The sequence below is a fragment of the Oryctolagus cuniculus genome, chromosome 9, assembly GCF_051225735.1.
Source record: "Oryctolagus cuniculus isolate XC-2025 breed Fujian yellow rabbit chromosome 9, ASM5122573v1, whole genome shotgun sequence".
In the NCBI taxonomy this organism is placed as follows: Eukaryota; Metazoa; Chordata; class Mammalia; order Lagomorpha; family Leporidae; genus Oryctolagus; species Oryctolagus cuniculus.
In genome coordinates, this window is record NC_142875.1 from 133,941,186 (window position 1) to 133,959,823 (window position 18,638).

At 45.3% G+C, this 18,638-nt stretch overlaps 1 protein-coding gene across 50 annotated transcripts in view; it reads left to right on the forward strand.

Annotated features, from left to right (window-relative positions):
• The window catches only part of PPHLN1 (periphilin 1), a 105,022-nt gene that overhangs the window by 54,055 nt on the left and 32,329 nt on the right, over positions 1–18,638 (forward strand). For 31 of the 50 annotated variants that reach the window (XM_051850946.3, XM_070049674.2, XM_070049675.2 and 28 more), the window contains 3 exons: positions 2,256–2,467; positions 13,159–13,215; positions 15,438–15,517. In XM_051850946.3, coding sequence (XP_051706906.1) covers positions 2,256–2,467; positions 13,159–13,215; positions 15,438–15,517 — 349 coding nt within the window. The remainder of the gene's footprint in view (positions 1–2,255; positions 2,468–13,158; positions 13,216–15,437; positions 15,518–18,638) is intronic. The other 19 variants (XM_089304031.1, XM_070049679.2, XM_070049686.2 and 16 more) reach the window with 3 other exon arrangements.

Genomic DNA, 18,638 nt, shown 5'->3' on the forward strand with positions numbered 1-18,638 from the left:
TCCATAGCCAGTCTGGAAAAACAGTGTTGCTGGGACCCCTGTAGTTCAGCGAGTACACTGGAATACAGTGAGACTATTTAATGCTTCATTTCAGTTTTAGTGTTCTGTCCTTTACTGATTGTTTTTTTCCTTTTCTCCCCGGGAAATGTAATTGTGCCTATAGGAACAGTGTGTTTGCGGTGTTAAGCAGTTGGTGTTCAAATGGACTTTAGAACAAACACCAGATTTTATACTAGAAACTTCCAACCACTATGTTAAATTATTTTTTAAAATTTTCATTTTACTTGAAAGGTAGACAAATGGAGAGAGATCTGCCATCTACTGGTTTACTCCTTAAATGCTCACAATACTCCTGGCTGGGCCGAGCTGAAGCTAGGAGTCAGGAACTCCATTCAGGTCTTCGCATGGGTGTCTGGGACCCAAATATTTGGGCCTTCGTCTGCTGCCTTTCGGGATGTGTGTGTGCTAGCAGGTCACTATGTGTAAGCAGAGTCACTGGACCTTAACTTGGGCGTTCTGATAAGGGACGTGTGCATCGCAAGCAGCGACTTAACTGCCTCATGCACATGTTCTTGCACGTTTGAAATTGCATGCCGTTATTTTGTCTCGTAGTGTTCTAATTTCTGAAAGTCCATGATTTTAATTGTAATATGGAAGTATATTTATTAAATCATCGTCATAACTTTTTTTTTTTTTTACATTATTCATGCGAGAGAGAGGCAGAGAGACATGGACATGAGAGGGAAAGAGTGCTTCTGTCTGCTGCGTCACTCTCAGAACACACACAGCGGGAGCTCCATCCGGCTCTGCTGTGTGGGGCTGGAATCCAAGTACTTGGAGCATTGCTCCGTGGCAGGACGCTGCAGTCAGGAGCGGAGTCAGGTTCTGAACTTGGGCACCCCAGTGCGGGAGTAGGCGCTTGAACTGCCGGGGCGGATGCCCATCCTGAGTTCTCTCAGTAAAGGTTTCATGTGCTGATTTTGATTTGCTTTGATGCTTTATGAAAGAGTTTGTGACATAGAGTTCTAGTATGGATTACTTGCTGCTTTGAGTTGTTGCTTTGCTCAAAGTAGCAATGATTTATAAAAAGTTGATACTTAGAGATGGACACAAGTATATCCTAAGGATAAACATCTCATAGAGCAGCGATTTGATGAATACATACCTTGGTGGTAGCATTTGGGCTGGATAGTTAGAGTTGTGGGTGGATATGTGCACAGGGCCTGGGTGGTAGAGGATTTTAATAGCATCTTTGGCATTTTCTCTCTCCACATGACGATGGGAGAAATGGAGACATTGTCCAGTTGCCCTTGGGGAGAGAGAAGTTTTCACTGATAGGAAACCAGTAATGTATGCTTCCCTTGGGAAGGTTACAGGCGATGAAAAAGCTCCTGTGGGAACTCTTGGACATTCCTAGGTGTCTGAGAATGGTGGAGCTGGGGGGAGGTTGCTGATTGCCCTGAGAAAGTGGAGACTGTTTTTCACTTTTAGAATTTGTGTTTATTTAGAATAAAGATTTTTTTCTTGTAACCACCGGATTTTATTTTGTTCTGTGATCAAGCAGTGCCTTCTTTTTTTTTTTTTTTTTTTTTTGACAGGTGGAGTTAGACAGTGAGCGAGACATAGAGAAAGGTCTTCCTTCCGTTGGTTCACCAACGAAATGGCTGATACGGCCGGCGCACTGCGCCGATCCGAAGCCAGGAGCCAGGTACCTCCTACTGGTCTCCGATGCGGGTGCAGGACCCAAGCACTTGGGCCATCCTCCACTGCCTTCCTGGCCCACAGCAGAGAGCTAGCTGGACTGGAAGAGGAGCAACCGAGACAGAATCCAGCACCCCAACTGGGACTAGAACCCGGGGTGCCAGTGCCGCAGGCGGAGGATTAGCCTAGTGAGCTGTGGCACTGGCCAATAGAGTTCTTTTTTAATTCCTGTTTGAGTGTTGTTAGTGTTTATAATTTGGAAAAATGGGTTATTTTACACTTAGGATATCATTTCGGGCAGTTAATGATAGATCTCTCTAGTAGTGATATGTACATTAGGCACCAGTTACTAATGGTTGCTTTTCCTCTGTGCCATGTGTGACAAAGCAGTGGCTTCTGATTAATGTTTCAGAGATGTGTTTTCATATTGTTAACTGACTTCAGCAGTTACATGGTGATGCAACCCAGAGGTACCTTACGTACAACCTGGGCATGTGCCATCTGTGTCTATGGGGACCATGGTATGCTAAACTTATGTTGTTTTTTCTTCAAAGGAACATGAGAGATGGCTTTAGAAGAAAAGGTTGCTACTCTTCCCATTACGTGAGAGACCGGTCTCCTCATAAAAGGGATGCTCCTTTTCTCAGAGAATCACCTGTAGGCCGCAAGGACTCTCCTCACAGCAGATCCGGCTCCAGTGTCAGTAGCAGAAGCTACTCTCCGGAAAGAAGCAAAACATACTCTTTCCATCAGTCTCAGCATAGAAGTACGTGTTCTTAAGACTTTCCCTTTTCTTTCCCGGCCTCCACTGATGAGAGTGGACTAGCATGATTGCCTTACAGGTGTTGTAAGAAATAACCTTTTCAAATGTTTGTTTTCAAACAGTTTCCTTGGTATGTAAGAGAGAGAACTTTGTGATTGCATCCTAAGTCCTCCCCTTGATATTTTTTGGTAGTTCCCCTGCCAGTCTAACTTCTTTATTCTGTTTTGCTAGACAGCCCTTGTATGTATCTGTCTGTTTTGTGTGAAAAATGCCAGTGGTTTCCTCCAAGCCTGCTGTCTAGCCTTGGAGAACATGGAGCTCCCTTGGTGTTGGTTTTTAATTTGGAGTGCGCAGATAAATCTGTGTTCCAGATGCTTGTGGCCCCTCAACCTGACCAGGATGCTTGTAGGTATAGTTGCGGGAAGTGCCGATTTTCTAGATAAGCCATTCTTAAGTCTTCTGATTTTTAGCATTGATTTGAGAGGCAGAGTGACACAGAGAGAGGGAAAGATACAGAGAGAAGATATCTTCCATTTACTTTTTCAGTCCCCAGGTGGCCACAACATCCAAGCCAAGGGAGGCCAGGTAAAACCAGGAGTCAGGAACTTCATCTGGATCTCCCACACGGGTGACAGGGACTCAGGTGCTGGGGCCATCATATGCTGCCTCCCAGGAATATTAGCAGGAAACTGAATCAGTACATGGTAGCTGGGACTCATCCCATGGTCCTGTATGGGTTAGGGGTGTTATAAGCATGCACTTAACTTGCTGTGCCACACTGCCCACCCTGGCATTTTTTTTTTTCCTTTATGACTTGCTTATTTCACTGAAATTAAAAGAAAGAGATATCATTCATATCCCGGCTCACTCTCCAGATAACTGCCATAGATGGGGCTGGGCCAGGCCAAAGCCAGGAGCCTGGAATAGCGTGTAGGTCTCCCGAGTGAGCGGCATGGGCCCAAGCACATGGGCCAGCTCCTGCTGCTATCCCAGGCACACAATCAGGAGCTGGACTCGAGGTGGAGGAGCCTGAGCGGGAGCCCCCGCGTGGGGTGCTGGCTAACAGTATTCCTGTGGTGCTCATTTATCCATGTGTAGGGCACCGTGTCACACACTGTGACCCTGTCACTGAGGTGTGCGTATGGATACTCTATCAGTTGATAACACCCTTCTCAGTATAAAGTAAAACTTTGATAACACTGTAAATTAATGAACATTATGAACAGGTCAAGATGAGATTAAAATATTGGGTATTTCATTTCCGTTTCTGTTTAGCTTACTTCCAATCAGCTGTCCTTTTCCAGTAATAAGAGTTTGGTTCAGACAGCTATTGCCTCCCTCAAGCATACCATGTGTGTTCTACAGGCCATCTCCTGTTGCCGCATGGGTTCTGTGGGCTAACGTTTATCTGTTGTCCAGTACTTGCAGAGCTAGGTAGAATGAGGCTTCCACAAGAAACATTTTTAGATATACGTGCTTGAGCCATTTTGCAGGAGGTAAGAATGTCACTTGAAGAATTTAAAACAAGCAGCCACTCAGATATGCCTAATTGCTTAAAATGCACATGGGATAATTTTGGAAGACTGAGCACTTACTTTACTGTTGAGTTCAGAGTTAAAAGGTATTTTCTCTTGGTTTTATGCTGCCCATCCCTACGACCTGTCCCCCATAGAAACACTTCTCAAGAAGGTAAACAACCTTTAGAGACACAGAGGTAGCTAGACACCTAAAACCTTTTTTCCTGAATGTGCATGGCATAAAAAGAGGAAGAAGGCGTCTTTGGAAAGTGATTGTGGAGTCCATTGCAAAATCCGAAAAAGAAAGGGAGCCTTGACAGCTTGCAGAGAAGATTCTAAAAGCAGTTACCGCGAATTTGAGGTATTTTTCCAGTTGTCCAGGCAACGGAGAGCGTCTTCTCTTGCTGGGCAGCCAGAGCCTTTGTGGAGGAACGCGCACTGTCACCGGGCGAGCTGCTGTGGCAGGTGCCCTCTGCTCCGTCCTCTGAAGGCCGGTACCTCCGAGCTGCTGTGGCAGGTCCCTCTGCTCCGTCCTCTGAAGGCCGGTACCTCCGAGCTGCTGTGGCAGGTCCCTCTGCTCCGTCCTCTGAGGGCCGGTACCTCCGAGCTGCTGTGGCAGGTCCCTCTGCTCCGTCCTCTGAAGGCCGGTACCTCCGAGCTGCTGTGGCAGGTGCCCTCTGCTCCGTCCTCTGAAGGCCGGTACCTCCGAGCTGCTGTGGCAGGTCCCTCTGCTCCGTCCTCTGAAGGCCGGTACCTCCGAGCTGCTGTGGCAGGTCCCTCTGCTCCGTCCTCTGAAGGCCGGTACCTCCGAGCTGCTGTGGCAGGTCCCTCTGCTCCGTCCTCTGAGGGCCGGTACCTCCGAGCTGCTGTGGCAGGTCCCTCTGCTCCGTCCTCTGAGGGCCGGTACCTCCGAGCTGCTGTGGCAGGTCCCTCTGCTCCGTCCTCTGAAGGCCGGTACCTCCGTGGCTGCAGTAATGAGAAGGCAGCCAAGTTGGGAGACTGAAGTAGGGGTACAAACTGAGTGAAGCAGAAGGGACCCAGTTGGTGCCTGCGTGTTTATTTTCTTTAGTCATTGAACTTTGAAAATAATGCTTTTTACTTCAGAGAAGTCTTGTTCTGGGAAAGTGTTTACCCCCTATGTGGGTTAACTGCTTCATTACTTGGGCTGTGCTTTAAACGTGTGTTCTATGTTCCTTTCATGTTTTCACTGCAGTTAAGAAAGACCATCTTGTAAAAAAACAATGAAGTCTTGTTTAAAAACAGCAAATGAAAAAGTAATTATTTCACATATTTATGATACTTACTGCTTCATAGCTACATCTCACAAATATTGATGACACTTTGCTTTTCTTCACAGAACTGAGAAGGGGGGTCCTTCGGTTATTAGAGACTTAGCACATTAATTAGTGTGTTAAAATTTAGTTTTATGTTGGAAATTGAACTTTTGGCAGATTTTAAATGTTTTAATAAATATAAATAACAGGTTCAAATAACAGTTTTAATTTTCTAATTCTTTAATTTGTCTTTTTATTTTTTCTTCATAATTTAAATTATAATTTCACTTATTTTAATGTGGTTTAACCTCTGCAACTGTTTAAGAACTATTCTTCATAATTCTTACATGCACTTAATATCTCATCTGGTTATCTGATGTACTAAATTGTAAGCCACAGAATGATTTTACTATTTCTTTATCTCAACTACCAGATTCCCATTTTGTGTTCACACATACACACAGAAACACACACATGAACACACATACAATTAAATTTACTCTGCTTAACCTTTTGGGTCAATCCTGTGGTATTTGGTACCACCTCAAACTCAAAACCTTGAAAGTGTTGTTTGTGTCTTGCCCTTCATTTGTATGAATTTTCTGACTCTCACTTAGTTGGGCTCTTGTAAAAAATAGTCTCTGCTCTTCCTGCTCATATGCTAACAGTGCAGCCTTTCTCCTTGTTTATCCTACTTCTTTACTTAAAATTATTTGGTAATCTATACCTTGTATCCATTTAGTTGAAGTTTACTTTTATTCCCGTTAATATATCTCTGTATTTCTTCATTTGCGAACTCTTTCTCAAGTATTTTCTTTTTTCTTCCCCCTTTTGATAGGAATCGCATTGTTTGCCTATCCTATACTATTTTCACTTTTGTTTAGGATAAGATGATTAGAAGTGACACCAGAATCACTTCAGTTCCTTCTCCTACATTCAGTTGTTAAAATACTTCTTGTGATAAATTTATTATATCCCAATCCAGCTCATTCTTTGTATAGCTCTTTATGAATGCAAATACTTTTTTATACTATATGCTTAACACTAGTTACTGTCTTAAAGTCCTATACATAAAAGACACTCTTTTGATAGAACGTTTGATGCATTGAACGAATATGATCATATTTTTCATGACTTTTCTTAGGTTTGAATACATCGACTGCTTTTGCTATTTTTGTGTTTGATATGTTTTTCAGGTCTTTTGGTTTCTTTTCATTTGTGATGCCAGAAGTGAACTTTATTTTGGCAACACATTTTATTCTTGACCCTTATTTATTTATTTATACTTTGTCATAGATGTATTTAGATAGAAAATATATGGAAAGCAGTGACGAATAGAGGGGCAGATCGACCAGCCGCTGGCTCACTCCCCCAGTGTCTGCAACAACTCTGCGTCTGTCCGAGCCAGGAGAGAGGCTCTCCATCTGGGCACCCCACACAGGAGCTGCCTCCGAGCCACAGTGGGAAGCTGGGTCAGCTGTGGGAGCAGCCAGTGCGTGAACTGTACTCTCTGCACGGGAGACAGGCTCGAAAGCACTGGCCTAAGTTGCTGAGCTACCGCGTGCATCTTGTTGGTCACATGGAGGTCATGACTGAATGAAACTTGAACCTTTCACATGCTGTTAGACAAGTTTTGTGCTGTTAAACATAGTGCCTCTTGAAATACACAAGTTCATGTGCTTGTTTGTCTTTAATGCAGTAAGAAAAGTACATAGGAATGCAAAATTTCACTTAACTAACAGGGTTTATTTTTGTCTCCATGGAGATCTCGTATGTTACTGCCTGCCAAGAACCAGTGCTTTGTCTGCTGATTAAGAGTGAGTGTGTTGTTTTGTATTTTAATAATCATGTGGAGTAGGTGTAGTGGTGCATCGGGTGTGCTGATGCTTAGGCGACCAACATCTTATTTGTTTCACATCCCAGGTACTCCCCCTAAAACTCAACTTGTGCTAATGCACCTGAGGCAGCAGGTCATGGCCTCAGTACTTAGGTTCTTGGGACCCAAGTTGGAGGCCTGGAATGAATTTCTAACTTCTGACTTCAGCCTGGCCCCGCCCTGGATGTTGTGGACATTTGTGGAGTGAACCATGAGGTGGAGGATTTCTGTCCATTTCTGTCTGTTGGCCTTTCTAATAAATAAATTAGTCTTGTAAATATACTTTTTGAGTAGCATAAGGCCCTGTCTATAAATCGTTAAAGCTTTTTCTCTGTGAATCTCAGCCTTTTTCCATGAATGTTTGCTTATACTCAGCCAGGTGTCCTCTCTGTTTTTATTTTCTTATCTTCATTTCCCCTTGAGGGTCTCATGAGAGACTTTGTCAGGAACTTTCTCAAAACTGAAGTTACAAAGCATTTCCACTTCCAAAGCAGGGATGTCACTTCTTCACTATTTGGTTTTTGTAAGTGCACTGTGCCTCTTTGGATTGATTATGTACATACTTAGAATTGCTTTGTTAATTTATTATAAACAGTTGCTTGGGCACTCATTCATTAATGAAGCAATGTAACACTTTAGGTGAATTCTTTAAGTACAATTATTTTGGAAGGTTTGCAGGTTTATTGTTTTTATCAGCCTGTTTCCTGTAACTGTTGAGTCTCCTCCAATTTTCTTGATGCCATCATTCGTGATTGAGAAGAGAATGTCTTAAAGGAAGACTGTTCTTCATCAGCATTTAATACTTTTTCATAATAGATCTTCAAATGTAACTAAAATATGTAATAACTGAAAATAGTATTTTGATACAAATATTTTTAAGTTGAATCCATAATTGAATTTCATTGTAATGGCAAAAGAAGATGCCTTGAAGTGTACGGGCTGTGATTGAGTTTGAGGTGTGGTACAATTTTACTGTGTAGCTTTGCTTTTAGAGAGGAGGGCTTTGTACTGATTTGAGATGGAGTGGGGATCCGGAAATCAGGCTTTCCCACCAGGTCGGGTATACCAGCCGCCCTGTTGAGAGGGAACACTGCTCTTCTCCTAGCAGCCAAATATCGTTGTGTTTCTTGGTTTGAAAGCCACTGTATTTGTGTCCAGATTGTTTGCAAAGCAAGACAGACCTAGTACCTGCCCTCCGAGTTTAAGCCCTGGGTCAGAAGACAAAGGTAGTCGACTCAGTAGGCCATCTGAAGGAGTGGGGAGTGTTGCTGGATGAGGTGTCCATGTGGGGTCCCTGAAGTTTCATCTGGTACACTGGGCAAGATCTTGGTGTGTTAACTCATTTTGGCTATTATGGAGCTGATGAGCAGTTTTGTAATACAAGCTACTTGCTGGGAAATCCATAGTGACTTCCCTAGGAGGACAGCTGTACCTCTTCTGGCATCTGATTGGTCCAGGTTGTAAAATAGTGACTGATTCATGCTGTGTGGGTGGGCATTTTATCTCATCCTTGTTTTGGTATTTCATGTGTCCTCTGAGGTGCAAGCAATTGTGTCCTGTGATACTTTGATATTTAAGTCAGCACTGGGTAGGCGTTTGGCCTACCAGTTTAGATGCTGCTTAGTATGCCCTCTTCATATGGGAGTATCTAGGTCCAGGTCCTGATGCTGCTCCTGATTCCAGCTTCCTGCCAATGGGTGCCCTTGGGGTGAAGAGAGACCTGGATTGAGTCTGTGCTCTGGCCTTCTGACTTCTCTGTTTGCCTCAGCCCAGTCCAACTATTGTAATATGGAGAGTGAACCAGCAGCTGGGAGCTGTCTCTCTCTCTAAGATTAAATAAATAGATAGTGAACAGATGTTTTGGAAAATGTACTGTGGTGAGCTCTGCTCAGAAGAGTACTTCCAAATAGTCTGTAGGATGTTATTTCAGGTTTTGTATTGATGACCTCCTAATGTTGGGTCTCAAGAAAGCAGAGGTAGTGCAGAGCTCTCTCCACCTCTCTGATTTTACTTTCCCTGTCATTTTTTTGGTGTGTTTAACAAAAGAACATTTTTCTTTTATCTCTCCCTTTCGTGCCCCCCCGCCCCCCCCTTCCACTTAGAGTCAGAGAAAGATGTAGAATGATCTTCTGTCTGCTGCCCGTAACAGCCGGGGCTGGGCGTTGCCAGTGCCAGGAGCCCTGATCCAATGTAGACTGCAGGGACTGAAATACTTGAACTGTCTATCACCTGCTGCTCACAAAGTGTACATGAGCAGGGGACTGCCTCATTGTGAAGCAGAAAAGCTGGAACACGTCTGACGTGGGTGTCCCAAGCACCCACACTGTGCCACACGCAAGCGCCCTGTCAGATACTTTGCTGAATAAACGGAGATTGCTGAGATCATGTCCTTCCTAACCAAGAATCCCAGATTCCTTATCTGTGTCCATGATCCAGGAAAGCAAATCGTTTTCTCATTCTTGGTGTAGCCGCATCTTGATTTGTTCCTACCTTAATTTCTCTTTCAGCACTTCAGGCATTAGGAGATATGTATACTTCCAGTGCTGTGGAATTGGTTTCATGATCACACTTCATTCAGACATAGGTGTTTGCTGAGATTTGTACTGAGTCGTCATAGGGCATAGCCCCTAATGTTACCATCTGAGGTGAGGGTGTCCATTTTTTTGTTCTGCACTGCCCTGTGCTTCTACACGCGTTACAGAGAGTGAGTAGCACTCAGTAGTGTAGGATGATCTGCTTGGTTAATCATTGCACTCAGCAGGAAGAAAGTGTGTTTCTGAAACAATACCAGATTTGAATTCAGCTTTTTTTTTCTTTTCTTTTCTTTTTTTTTTTTTTTTAAAGAAAAGCAGAATTATGGATAGAGAGATTTTCCACCCACTGGTTCACTCCCCAAATGTCCAGAATGGCCAGGGCTGGGTCCAGCTGAAGCCAGGAGCTTCTTCTGGGTCTCCCACATGGGTGGCAAGAGCCCAAGGACTTGGGCTATTTTCCCAGTGCTTTCCCAGACCATCAGCAGGGAGCTGGATTAGAACTGGAGCAGCTGAGACTGGTCCCAGCTGGCTCTGCAGGCGGCAGCTTAACTTTCTGTGCCATAGTGCCAGCCCTTGCATTCAGTGTTTTTTTTTTTTTTTTTTGGTGACAGGCAGAGTGGACAGTGAGAGAGAGAGACAGAGAGAAAGGTCTTCCTTTTGTTGTTGGTTCACCCTCCAATGGCTGCCGCGGCTGGCACGCTGCGGCCGGCACATCGCACTGATCCGAAGCCAGGAGCCAGGTGCTTCTCCTGGTCTCCCACGCAGGTGTTGGGCCCAAGGGATTGGGCCATCCTCCACTGCCCTCCCGGGCCACAGCAGAGAGCTGGCCTGGAAGAGGGGCAACCGGGACAGAATCCGGTGCCCCGACCGGGACTAGAACCCGGTGTGCCGGCGCCGCAGGCGGAGGATTAGCCTATTGAGCCGCGAGGCCGGCCTGCATTCAGTTTTTATATTCATTGACCTAAGAAATCCTTTGAAACTTGCATAGCTTTCTTTCTGTTTTTTTTTTTTTTTTTTTTTTGAGCTTTAAGCTGCTTCTCCAAGTTTTCAATTCACCTCAATGAGAGAACTGTTATTTCTTATGTGTGGAAACTGTGTAGATGGTATCCTGCCTGTGGTGGAATTCCATGCTAACAAACTGTGCGTGGAAAATGCAAAACACATTTAGTGCCCCTAGCTTGCTAGGTACCATGGCTTAACAGCACAGTCCTGTGAGGGGTGCCAGTGGCTTTCCCCTGCCATCACAGCGCTGACTGACATCACTGCACCATTAATCCAGGAAAAGGTCAAAATTGAAGATGAAAATGTGGTTTCCGCTGAAAGCATGCCACGTTTGCACCATCCCAAAGTCAGAAAATCGTAAATCAAGCCCTCCTAACTCCAGGACCATTCTTTTTGTTTATAGCTATTCGTTTATTCGGATTGGAATTTCATTTCCAAATGCTCCTTTCTGAATTTTCCTTTTTTTGTTGCTTTCATTCTTCCTTATTTGGAGTTTATTTTTAGATTTATTTACTTGAAAAAGTAACAGAGAAAGAGGGAGAGAGGCTTGTCTGTTGATTTGAGAAAGAATTTTAGGCTGGATAATGCAGTAAACACCTAGTAAAGTAGGCTCAACAAAGCTGAAGAATTTTAGATAAAATAAAGCAAGGACAGGAGAACGGCAGCCTGAGTTGTGCGTGAGAGCATCGTGCATCACCAGGCTCTGGAGTAAAGGCGTGTCTGCGCGGTGCTCAGCCGAGACACTGGTGGGGTGCTTGGCCAGACCCTCAGCTGCATCCCGTGTGCATGGCAGTGTCTGGGAAGGTGTTTCAGAGCAGTTCTGAAAAAGCGGTATTTTCTCAGGAAAGCAGGGAAATTGGGGTCTATAGCAGGAGGATTTGAAAAAAAAATTGAGTTCGCTTCTCAGGAAGATATCTGAGGCCTTGATGAGTGTATTCAGACGACACAGAAAGCTGATTGCACCTGCATCCTTTAGAGGTTGTAGGTAAAGAAGCCAAATGCTTCTAAATAATTAGAAGTTCTGTCAAAACAGTGACTGGATTTTTTTTTTAATGGAGACAATTCAATATGAGACAGTTTGCCTAAGAGGAATCAGCACAATTTAGTATTTGGCTTTCTGTTGAGAGCAAGTCAGACTGATGTTTTGAAAGCTGTCCCAGTGTTCCTGATTTCCGGTTGCGATACATCTTTCATTTTTTTTTCCTATTGAAGTTTATTTATTTGAAATGCATTGAGAGAGTGAGTGAGTGAGAGAGCTTTTCTCTGCTGGGTCAGGTCCCAAATGGCTGGCTGCAGCAGCAGGGGCAGTGCCAAACTGAAGCCAGGAGCCAGGTACTCTGAGTTTTCTATGTGGGATGGCTTGGGCATCTTCTGCTGCCTTACTAGGCACTTCAGCAGTGAGCTAGATAAGTGGAACACCTTGTTTGCGCGCGCGCGCGTGTGTGTGTGTGTGTGTGTGAGTGAGAGAGAGTGAGAGTGAGAGGTGATTGATTATACAAGGAGTTTGTGTATGAGAGAGATCCTTTACAAATGTCAACTTTCTGCATGGCATTAGGTGAAGGTCTTAGATGGGTGCAGCTGTGTGTGAGAGAGGGAGGAAGCGAGATCCTTTATGAATGTCTACTTTCCAGGATGGGGGAGGAGGCGGGGGATCAGGTGAGGTCCTTGTAGTGATGAAGACAGCATGCTGTTCTCACTCACTTTCCAGTGTCTGATTTGCTATGTTCCTTTTCTCCTTTCTACCTGTGTCGTCCTTGACGGAGTCATTGTCACACTTGAGTTAGCTTCTGCTGTTTATAGGGCAGTTTCAGACCACCCTCTAATCCTTGAAGGATCTGTAGTTGAGTCTGAACCGTACATGGTTCAGCAGGATAAGACACAAGTTTGTTCCTGTGTACACATGGGAGTCTCACAAGATACAGGACTCAAGAAAAAGCCACGTGACTGTAGATTATGTAACATTGGCGCTCCCGATGGGGAGGGAGTCATGCGAATTCAAGATTCTCATCTGCTCATGCAGTCTGCCCTGGGAGAAATGGGTGCCTGCCGTGAGAGCCTGCCTGGTTGGGTGGAATCTCTGACTGAGTTTCCTGTCTTTTGAAAATGGTTTTTCCCAGATGGATCTGTAGGCGATCAAAGAGGCCTCAGAGAAAGCCTCTGCGTGCACCTGCTGTTTGCAGTGTGGACTAATGTGAGTTTCTTTTGTGGGACAGTGTTTGAGAGCCTCTGTTGTGTCTGTAGTCTCTGAAAAGCCATCTGAAAATACGCTGCGGAGGCATATTGAGGGTGGCATCCTTAGGACTCTCGTGATGGAAAGAGATTTTCCTCTTGTTCTTACTCCTCTTCAGTTGTGCTGGGTTGGAAAGAATTAGGGTCAACAGCAGATACTCAGAAGTCCCCGTTTCTGTCTCTCCGACCTCTGCTTTCTCTTCTTACTCTTCCTGGGCACAGGGGTGTTGGTGTTAATTCCTCCCTGCCCGCCTTTCCCTAGAGCCCGCGCGTGCTGGTACCTTCTACAAACGGCAGAATGAAGGAAAGCCAGAAAGAGGTGAGTGTGGAGCTAGATTTTGATTTGGGCTTATCAAGGGGCTGGGGGCTCACATCACTGTCACGCCAGAGGTTATGGAAGAGGGAGATGTGAGGGGTTGCTCCCATTTGTCTGTTGTCAGAGGCAGAGTACGGAGTAGGTTTGGGGAATCTGGGGTTGATTGTCGATCTGCTGTGCCCCGCAGGCTGAGACTTGTACAGCAGATAGACCATTGGCAGTCAGGGCCGTAGATTCCTGTTAACTTCTCTGTTCTTGCTTCTGCCATTGGTATCATCTGCTTCTCTCCTGTCCCTCTCACTCTGCAGCAGGCATATGTGAATATGTGTGTACATGTGGTAAGCTTCCTGCCCTACCTTTGATGTCCCTGGGCTTCTGCACAGATCGCTTGATAGCCACTTAAATTAGCCTTGGATCCTCTGAAATCAGGAAAGAGTCTAAGACTGCACTTGGGAACCTTGCTGGCCTTGGTTGTAGCTCTGGCTCCTGTTCATAAAGGAATCACTAAGGAAGACTTTGTTAACAGCTGCCTGGACAGGCATGTATGAGAGTCTAGCCTGCATTTGAGCCTTTAATGAAGCTAGTGTGTTAGGCTGATTGGCCCCCAGTCGCTGCCTATTTCAGAGGGCTGCTGATGTGCGTGTCACAAAAAGGTTATTGGTCCTCGCGGTAGAAAGATCATCTTGGTGCTTGGTTTTTGAGTGCCTGCTCTGTGTATAAGGTCTCCAGCTGAGTAGGCTATGTCTCCTGGGAATTGGCTAAGCCATAATACTTCTTGCCTAGGAGCTCTGCTATTGATTTGCCATGGTTAGTGGCAACACAGTAAAAATTGGTGAAATAAAACATGTTCTTGGCCATTTGGGGATGTAGTGATGGTTTGTGTCATTTTTCTTTGAATTCTTTTTGGTATACAAGAGCTTTGCTGCCACCTTCTAGTGCTGTGTCGTTTTAAGACCTGCTAGTGTTTCAAGCTTAGAATACTCAGGCTGGATCCAGCTTTGTCCACCTCAGTGCTGTTGGCCTTTGCAGCTAGATAATTCTGTTGTAGGTCTCATACCTCTTGAAAGGGGCATGTGGCATCGCTTGCTTTTGTTTCGCTGTGTGCGAGTGGTGGTGTGACCTCTTGTGACCATTAAAGGTAGCTTCACAATGCCAGGTGTCTGTACACAATGGTACAGAAGTGTCCCACTCTGAGCCTCTGGTCTACCAAACACCTTGTGAGTGGCCAGGATACCAGGAAGAGGTCTCGTTCACCGTCTCGGCTGTGGCGCGAGGAGCTGATGAGCACTTTGAAGCTGGGAGCTGCGTCTCTGCTTTGGCTTTTGACTGCTTTCCTCGCCTTAACCTTCAGGCTTGACCAGCTTCTGCGAGACCCGAACTTGGTGTCCTTTTCTCTTCTTCTCCGTGTTACTTGGTTTTAGTTTCCCAGCAACTAAGAGCAGGGGATTGATAATACGTTATACTTAACACAAACAGAAAATTTATGAAATGATTTTCTATGAATAACAGTTTAGTGTTACTGATTTTTAAGATAATTGAGCTATACATAATTTTTGATTGTGAACCTGCTAATATATATTGTTTAAATGTACTTGTAGGTTAAGTATCTATAAAAAATGGTATATATAGAGCACTATGAAGTTTCCTAAGTGACAAAAGGTGATGATGACTGACTATTTTGTACAGATTTGGTTTTAACCAAGTAGCAAATGTTTGGGAACACGTCATTCCAGGCACTGGATCGGTGTTTCAAATAAACCATTTTCTGATTTTCTTTTCCAAAACGTCCTAAGCATTTCGGGGAGGTCTGCCAGATGCGCTGTGTGCATCGTTCCATGAGCCACCCCTGAGTTCGCTGTGCTCTGCTGGCGCCTACACAGGGACTGCCAGAGCCACCCTTTTCTCGTTACGGTGATGCACTGAAAGTGAGCATTGAGGAACACGGCAGAGGAAGCCCTCCTGGCTGTAGAATGCGCTTTGCCTTTCACAAGGCCCTTTCTGTGGCTCCTGTTTGCTGACTGCACTGCACTGCTCTGCCCTGTGGGATGTCCTTGGCTTCTGGGTTACTTCAGAGTTTCAGTGGCGTCAGCATGTGGTCTTCGATAGGAATATATTTAATATGAAGGAAGGTTTCCGTGATAAACTGAAGTCTGTGTGTCCTCCCCCTGGTTGCTTAGCTGAAAGCAAATGAACCAGAAGATTGCATCTCATATTTTCTTATCTAGGTAAAGAGAGAGCCGTCCAGTCTTTGAAAACATCAAGAGACACTTCGCCCTCAAGTTCTTCAACAGTGCCTTCAGCAAAGGTTTGTTCTGCTTCTGCAATCAGTTGAGAAGAATGACAGTGTAAATGAGATGGACTGTGCTACAGATGCGTTTGCTCTGTATGGTCATACCTGTAGGGCAGATTTGCAGTGTGAAATAGCTACCAGAGTAACTGAGCGTTTCACATACAGTTTTTCCATAGGTTTTGCTAAAAATTAATGGTTAGTGCTGTAGTCTCGGTTCATCACGACCATAGCCAAGAGGAGGTGAATTTGCAGGTGGGCAGGTTTGTAGACTGTGCCGGGGTTAGGGTGTGGAGTTGGGGCATAGCCAGAGACCTGACATCTGTGTGTGATCCCGGGTTAGAAGACAGGGCTGTGTTCCTATCTCCATGCTGTAGCACACTGATGGCTCAGAAGGGGCGTGGTTGTTTCAAGGACGCAGTTCCTCTTTGCTGTGTCATTCTCATCTCCGCATACTGTGCTTCTGATCCTCAGAGATGAAAGCTTTGGGGCGAGGCTGAACCACAGGTTCCTTTGTGACACCACACCCTTGCTTCTGGCCATAACTTTTCTTACTGTCACTTCTTTCCCACTTCTGTTTGTTCTTCGGTCTGTGAATTCTTTGTCTTTCCATCAAGAATAATTTGCTTGGTAAGTACCAGGAGTTCAGGGACAGCTTATACTACTGTACTCCTCAAATGCCAGGATTCTAGACCCTGAGCCTCCAACAGTAACTGATTGGATTTCCTGGTTCTGGCACAGCTGCACCCGAGGCCTTACCTACCTGAAAAACTGGCTTTGTTTTTCTTGTCAGACAGTGACAAAGGTACCTACAACTCATAGTACCTGCTCATGAAAATTAAGTCATTTTACATGAAGTTCATGTTCCCTGTAATTTTTGTGCTTTGTTTAATGAGAGAAAGCCGTAGTGAATTTTAGCCGTTTTTGTCTGGTAGTTTCATGTTATTTTTTGTATTTCTGTTGCATAGACCACATGTCTGAAAATGGGGTGCTAGCATCAGAATTTTTGGGGATGGCACTGTAGCACAGTGGGTTAAAATCAGAATTTTAAATTTAACTTTGTTTTCTATATTGAGAAAGTATAGCTCCTTGTTTCCTTTGCCTGATGGTAGCTGTGGATAACTTTTTTTTTTTTTAATTATTAGTTTGGGAGACTGAGAGAGCTCCCACCTGCTGGCTCAGCCTCAGACTCCCATTTCTGTCAGGGCTTGTCCTTGCACATGCCAGGTCAGAGCAGGAGCCAGGCATACAGTGCTGGTCTCCCACACAAGGAGCAGCAACCCAGCCACTTGTGCTGTCACCTCTGCCTCCCACGTTGCACATTGGCAGGAAGCTGGAGTCACCAGCCAGACCGGGGAGTGGGTTGCAGGTGCTTCGATGTGGGCTGGGCTGTCCAACTCTTGCTCCCAAAGGTACTTCAAGGGTCCAGGTGTAGTGAGAGATGATAGAAAGATTAGGTTCATAGTAGATTTCTGCTTCCTCATGTCGATGTCTGTTTTGCTTCTGGTCTACAACTTTGCTTTCAGCAGATACCCCCTTGCCCGTAGTCAGTGTGCCCCAGGCAGAAACTTTATGAAGACCTTCTGTGGTGGTTTCGTTCTGGTCCAAGTGTCTGACCCCTAGTCTGCTGTGTGAAATGTTTCTGGGCTGAGCTGGAGGATCTCAGGGTCTCTGTTGGCTTCCGTTGCTTTCTTTCCTTAGCAGATAGATGAAAAGTTAGTTCTTTTTATACAAGGACAGCTTTTCAGAGCCCTTCCTGCCCATGGATATAGAGGTCTACGTTTTCTCTAAATAAGCATCTCACAGCAGGAGGGCGCGTTGTGAAGCAAAGCTGAGGCATACATCCCGTATCAGGGCACTGTTTGGGTCCCAGCTGCTCTGCTGTGGATCCAGCTTCCTGTTAATGCATGCTGGGAGGCAGCGGATGATGGCTCTGGTAGCTGGGTTCCTGCTGCCTGCACGGGACACCTTAATGGAATTCCAGCTCTGGCTTCCCCCTGGCTCAGCCCTGGCTATTGGCAGGCATTGGGGAGTGAACCAGCCAGAGGAAGCTCCATCTCTATCTTTCTCTCTCCTTCTCTGGCTTTCAAATAAATGAAAATAAATCATAAATCATTCTTATTTGCTTCATCGAACAAATGGAATTAGAATTTATTTACTTCTTACCTCTCAAATTGAAATATTTGCATAGTTTTGTCATAATACATACTTTCCATGCACTTTTTGCAGAATCTTCTCAAATGCAATGGAATTCAAAAACTTTTTTGCTCCAAAAGACTTAGCTTTAAATTCTGTTTTCCGAGGATGTTTTGTAATACCTTCAGTGTGTTTCACGTGAGACAATGTACTGCCCCACAACTCGATGTGGACGTGTTGCTGCTGTTTGACAGCGGCTCCAACACTAGGCCCACTCCCCCGGCGTGCAGTTAGCGGGTCGCCGGTATGCAGTGTTGGAGTCCTCTTGCAGTGCACAGAGAGAGGAGGCGGGTTCACTGGGGTCTGAAGGTGGTGTACCTTAGAGTTCAGAGTTGGGATGAGCAGGATATGGTCAGCTGGCGCGTGGGCCGCTGACTGGTTCACAGTGCTGTGGCCTTCCTGTGCTTGCTCAGTGAGAGGAGCCACTGTGTTTTCTGAGATGGCGCTGGTGTTCTCCGGTCTCTGGGGTACTTTGCCTGTTAACTTTGATCATGTCTCTGCCCCGGCTTGACCTTTGTGTCACTCAGAGGAACTGCTAAGGGGAAGAGAAAGTCTATATCAGAGGCATTAGGAGTGTTTACCAGTTGAAGTAATAAAACTTAATCCACCTCACTTCATTACATTCTACTAAATTTGAATGCTTTTTTGTCTTGGTATGTGAGAATACTTTTTAAATGATAATAGCTATGGGGAGGAATTGTATTTCTGCTGTCAGAGAAGAGATGGCATCTAAGTTTGGAGTGACAAGGCCTATAATATGAAACTGTATTCTCGGCTGGCGCTGAGGCTCACTAGGCTAATCCTCTGCCTGCAGCGCCGGCACCCCGGGTTCTGGTCCCGGTTGGGTGCTGGATTCTGTCCCGGTTGCTCCTTTTCCAGTCCAGCTCTCTGCTGTGGGCCAGGAGGGCAGTGGAGGATGGCCCAAGTGCTTGGGCCCTGCACC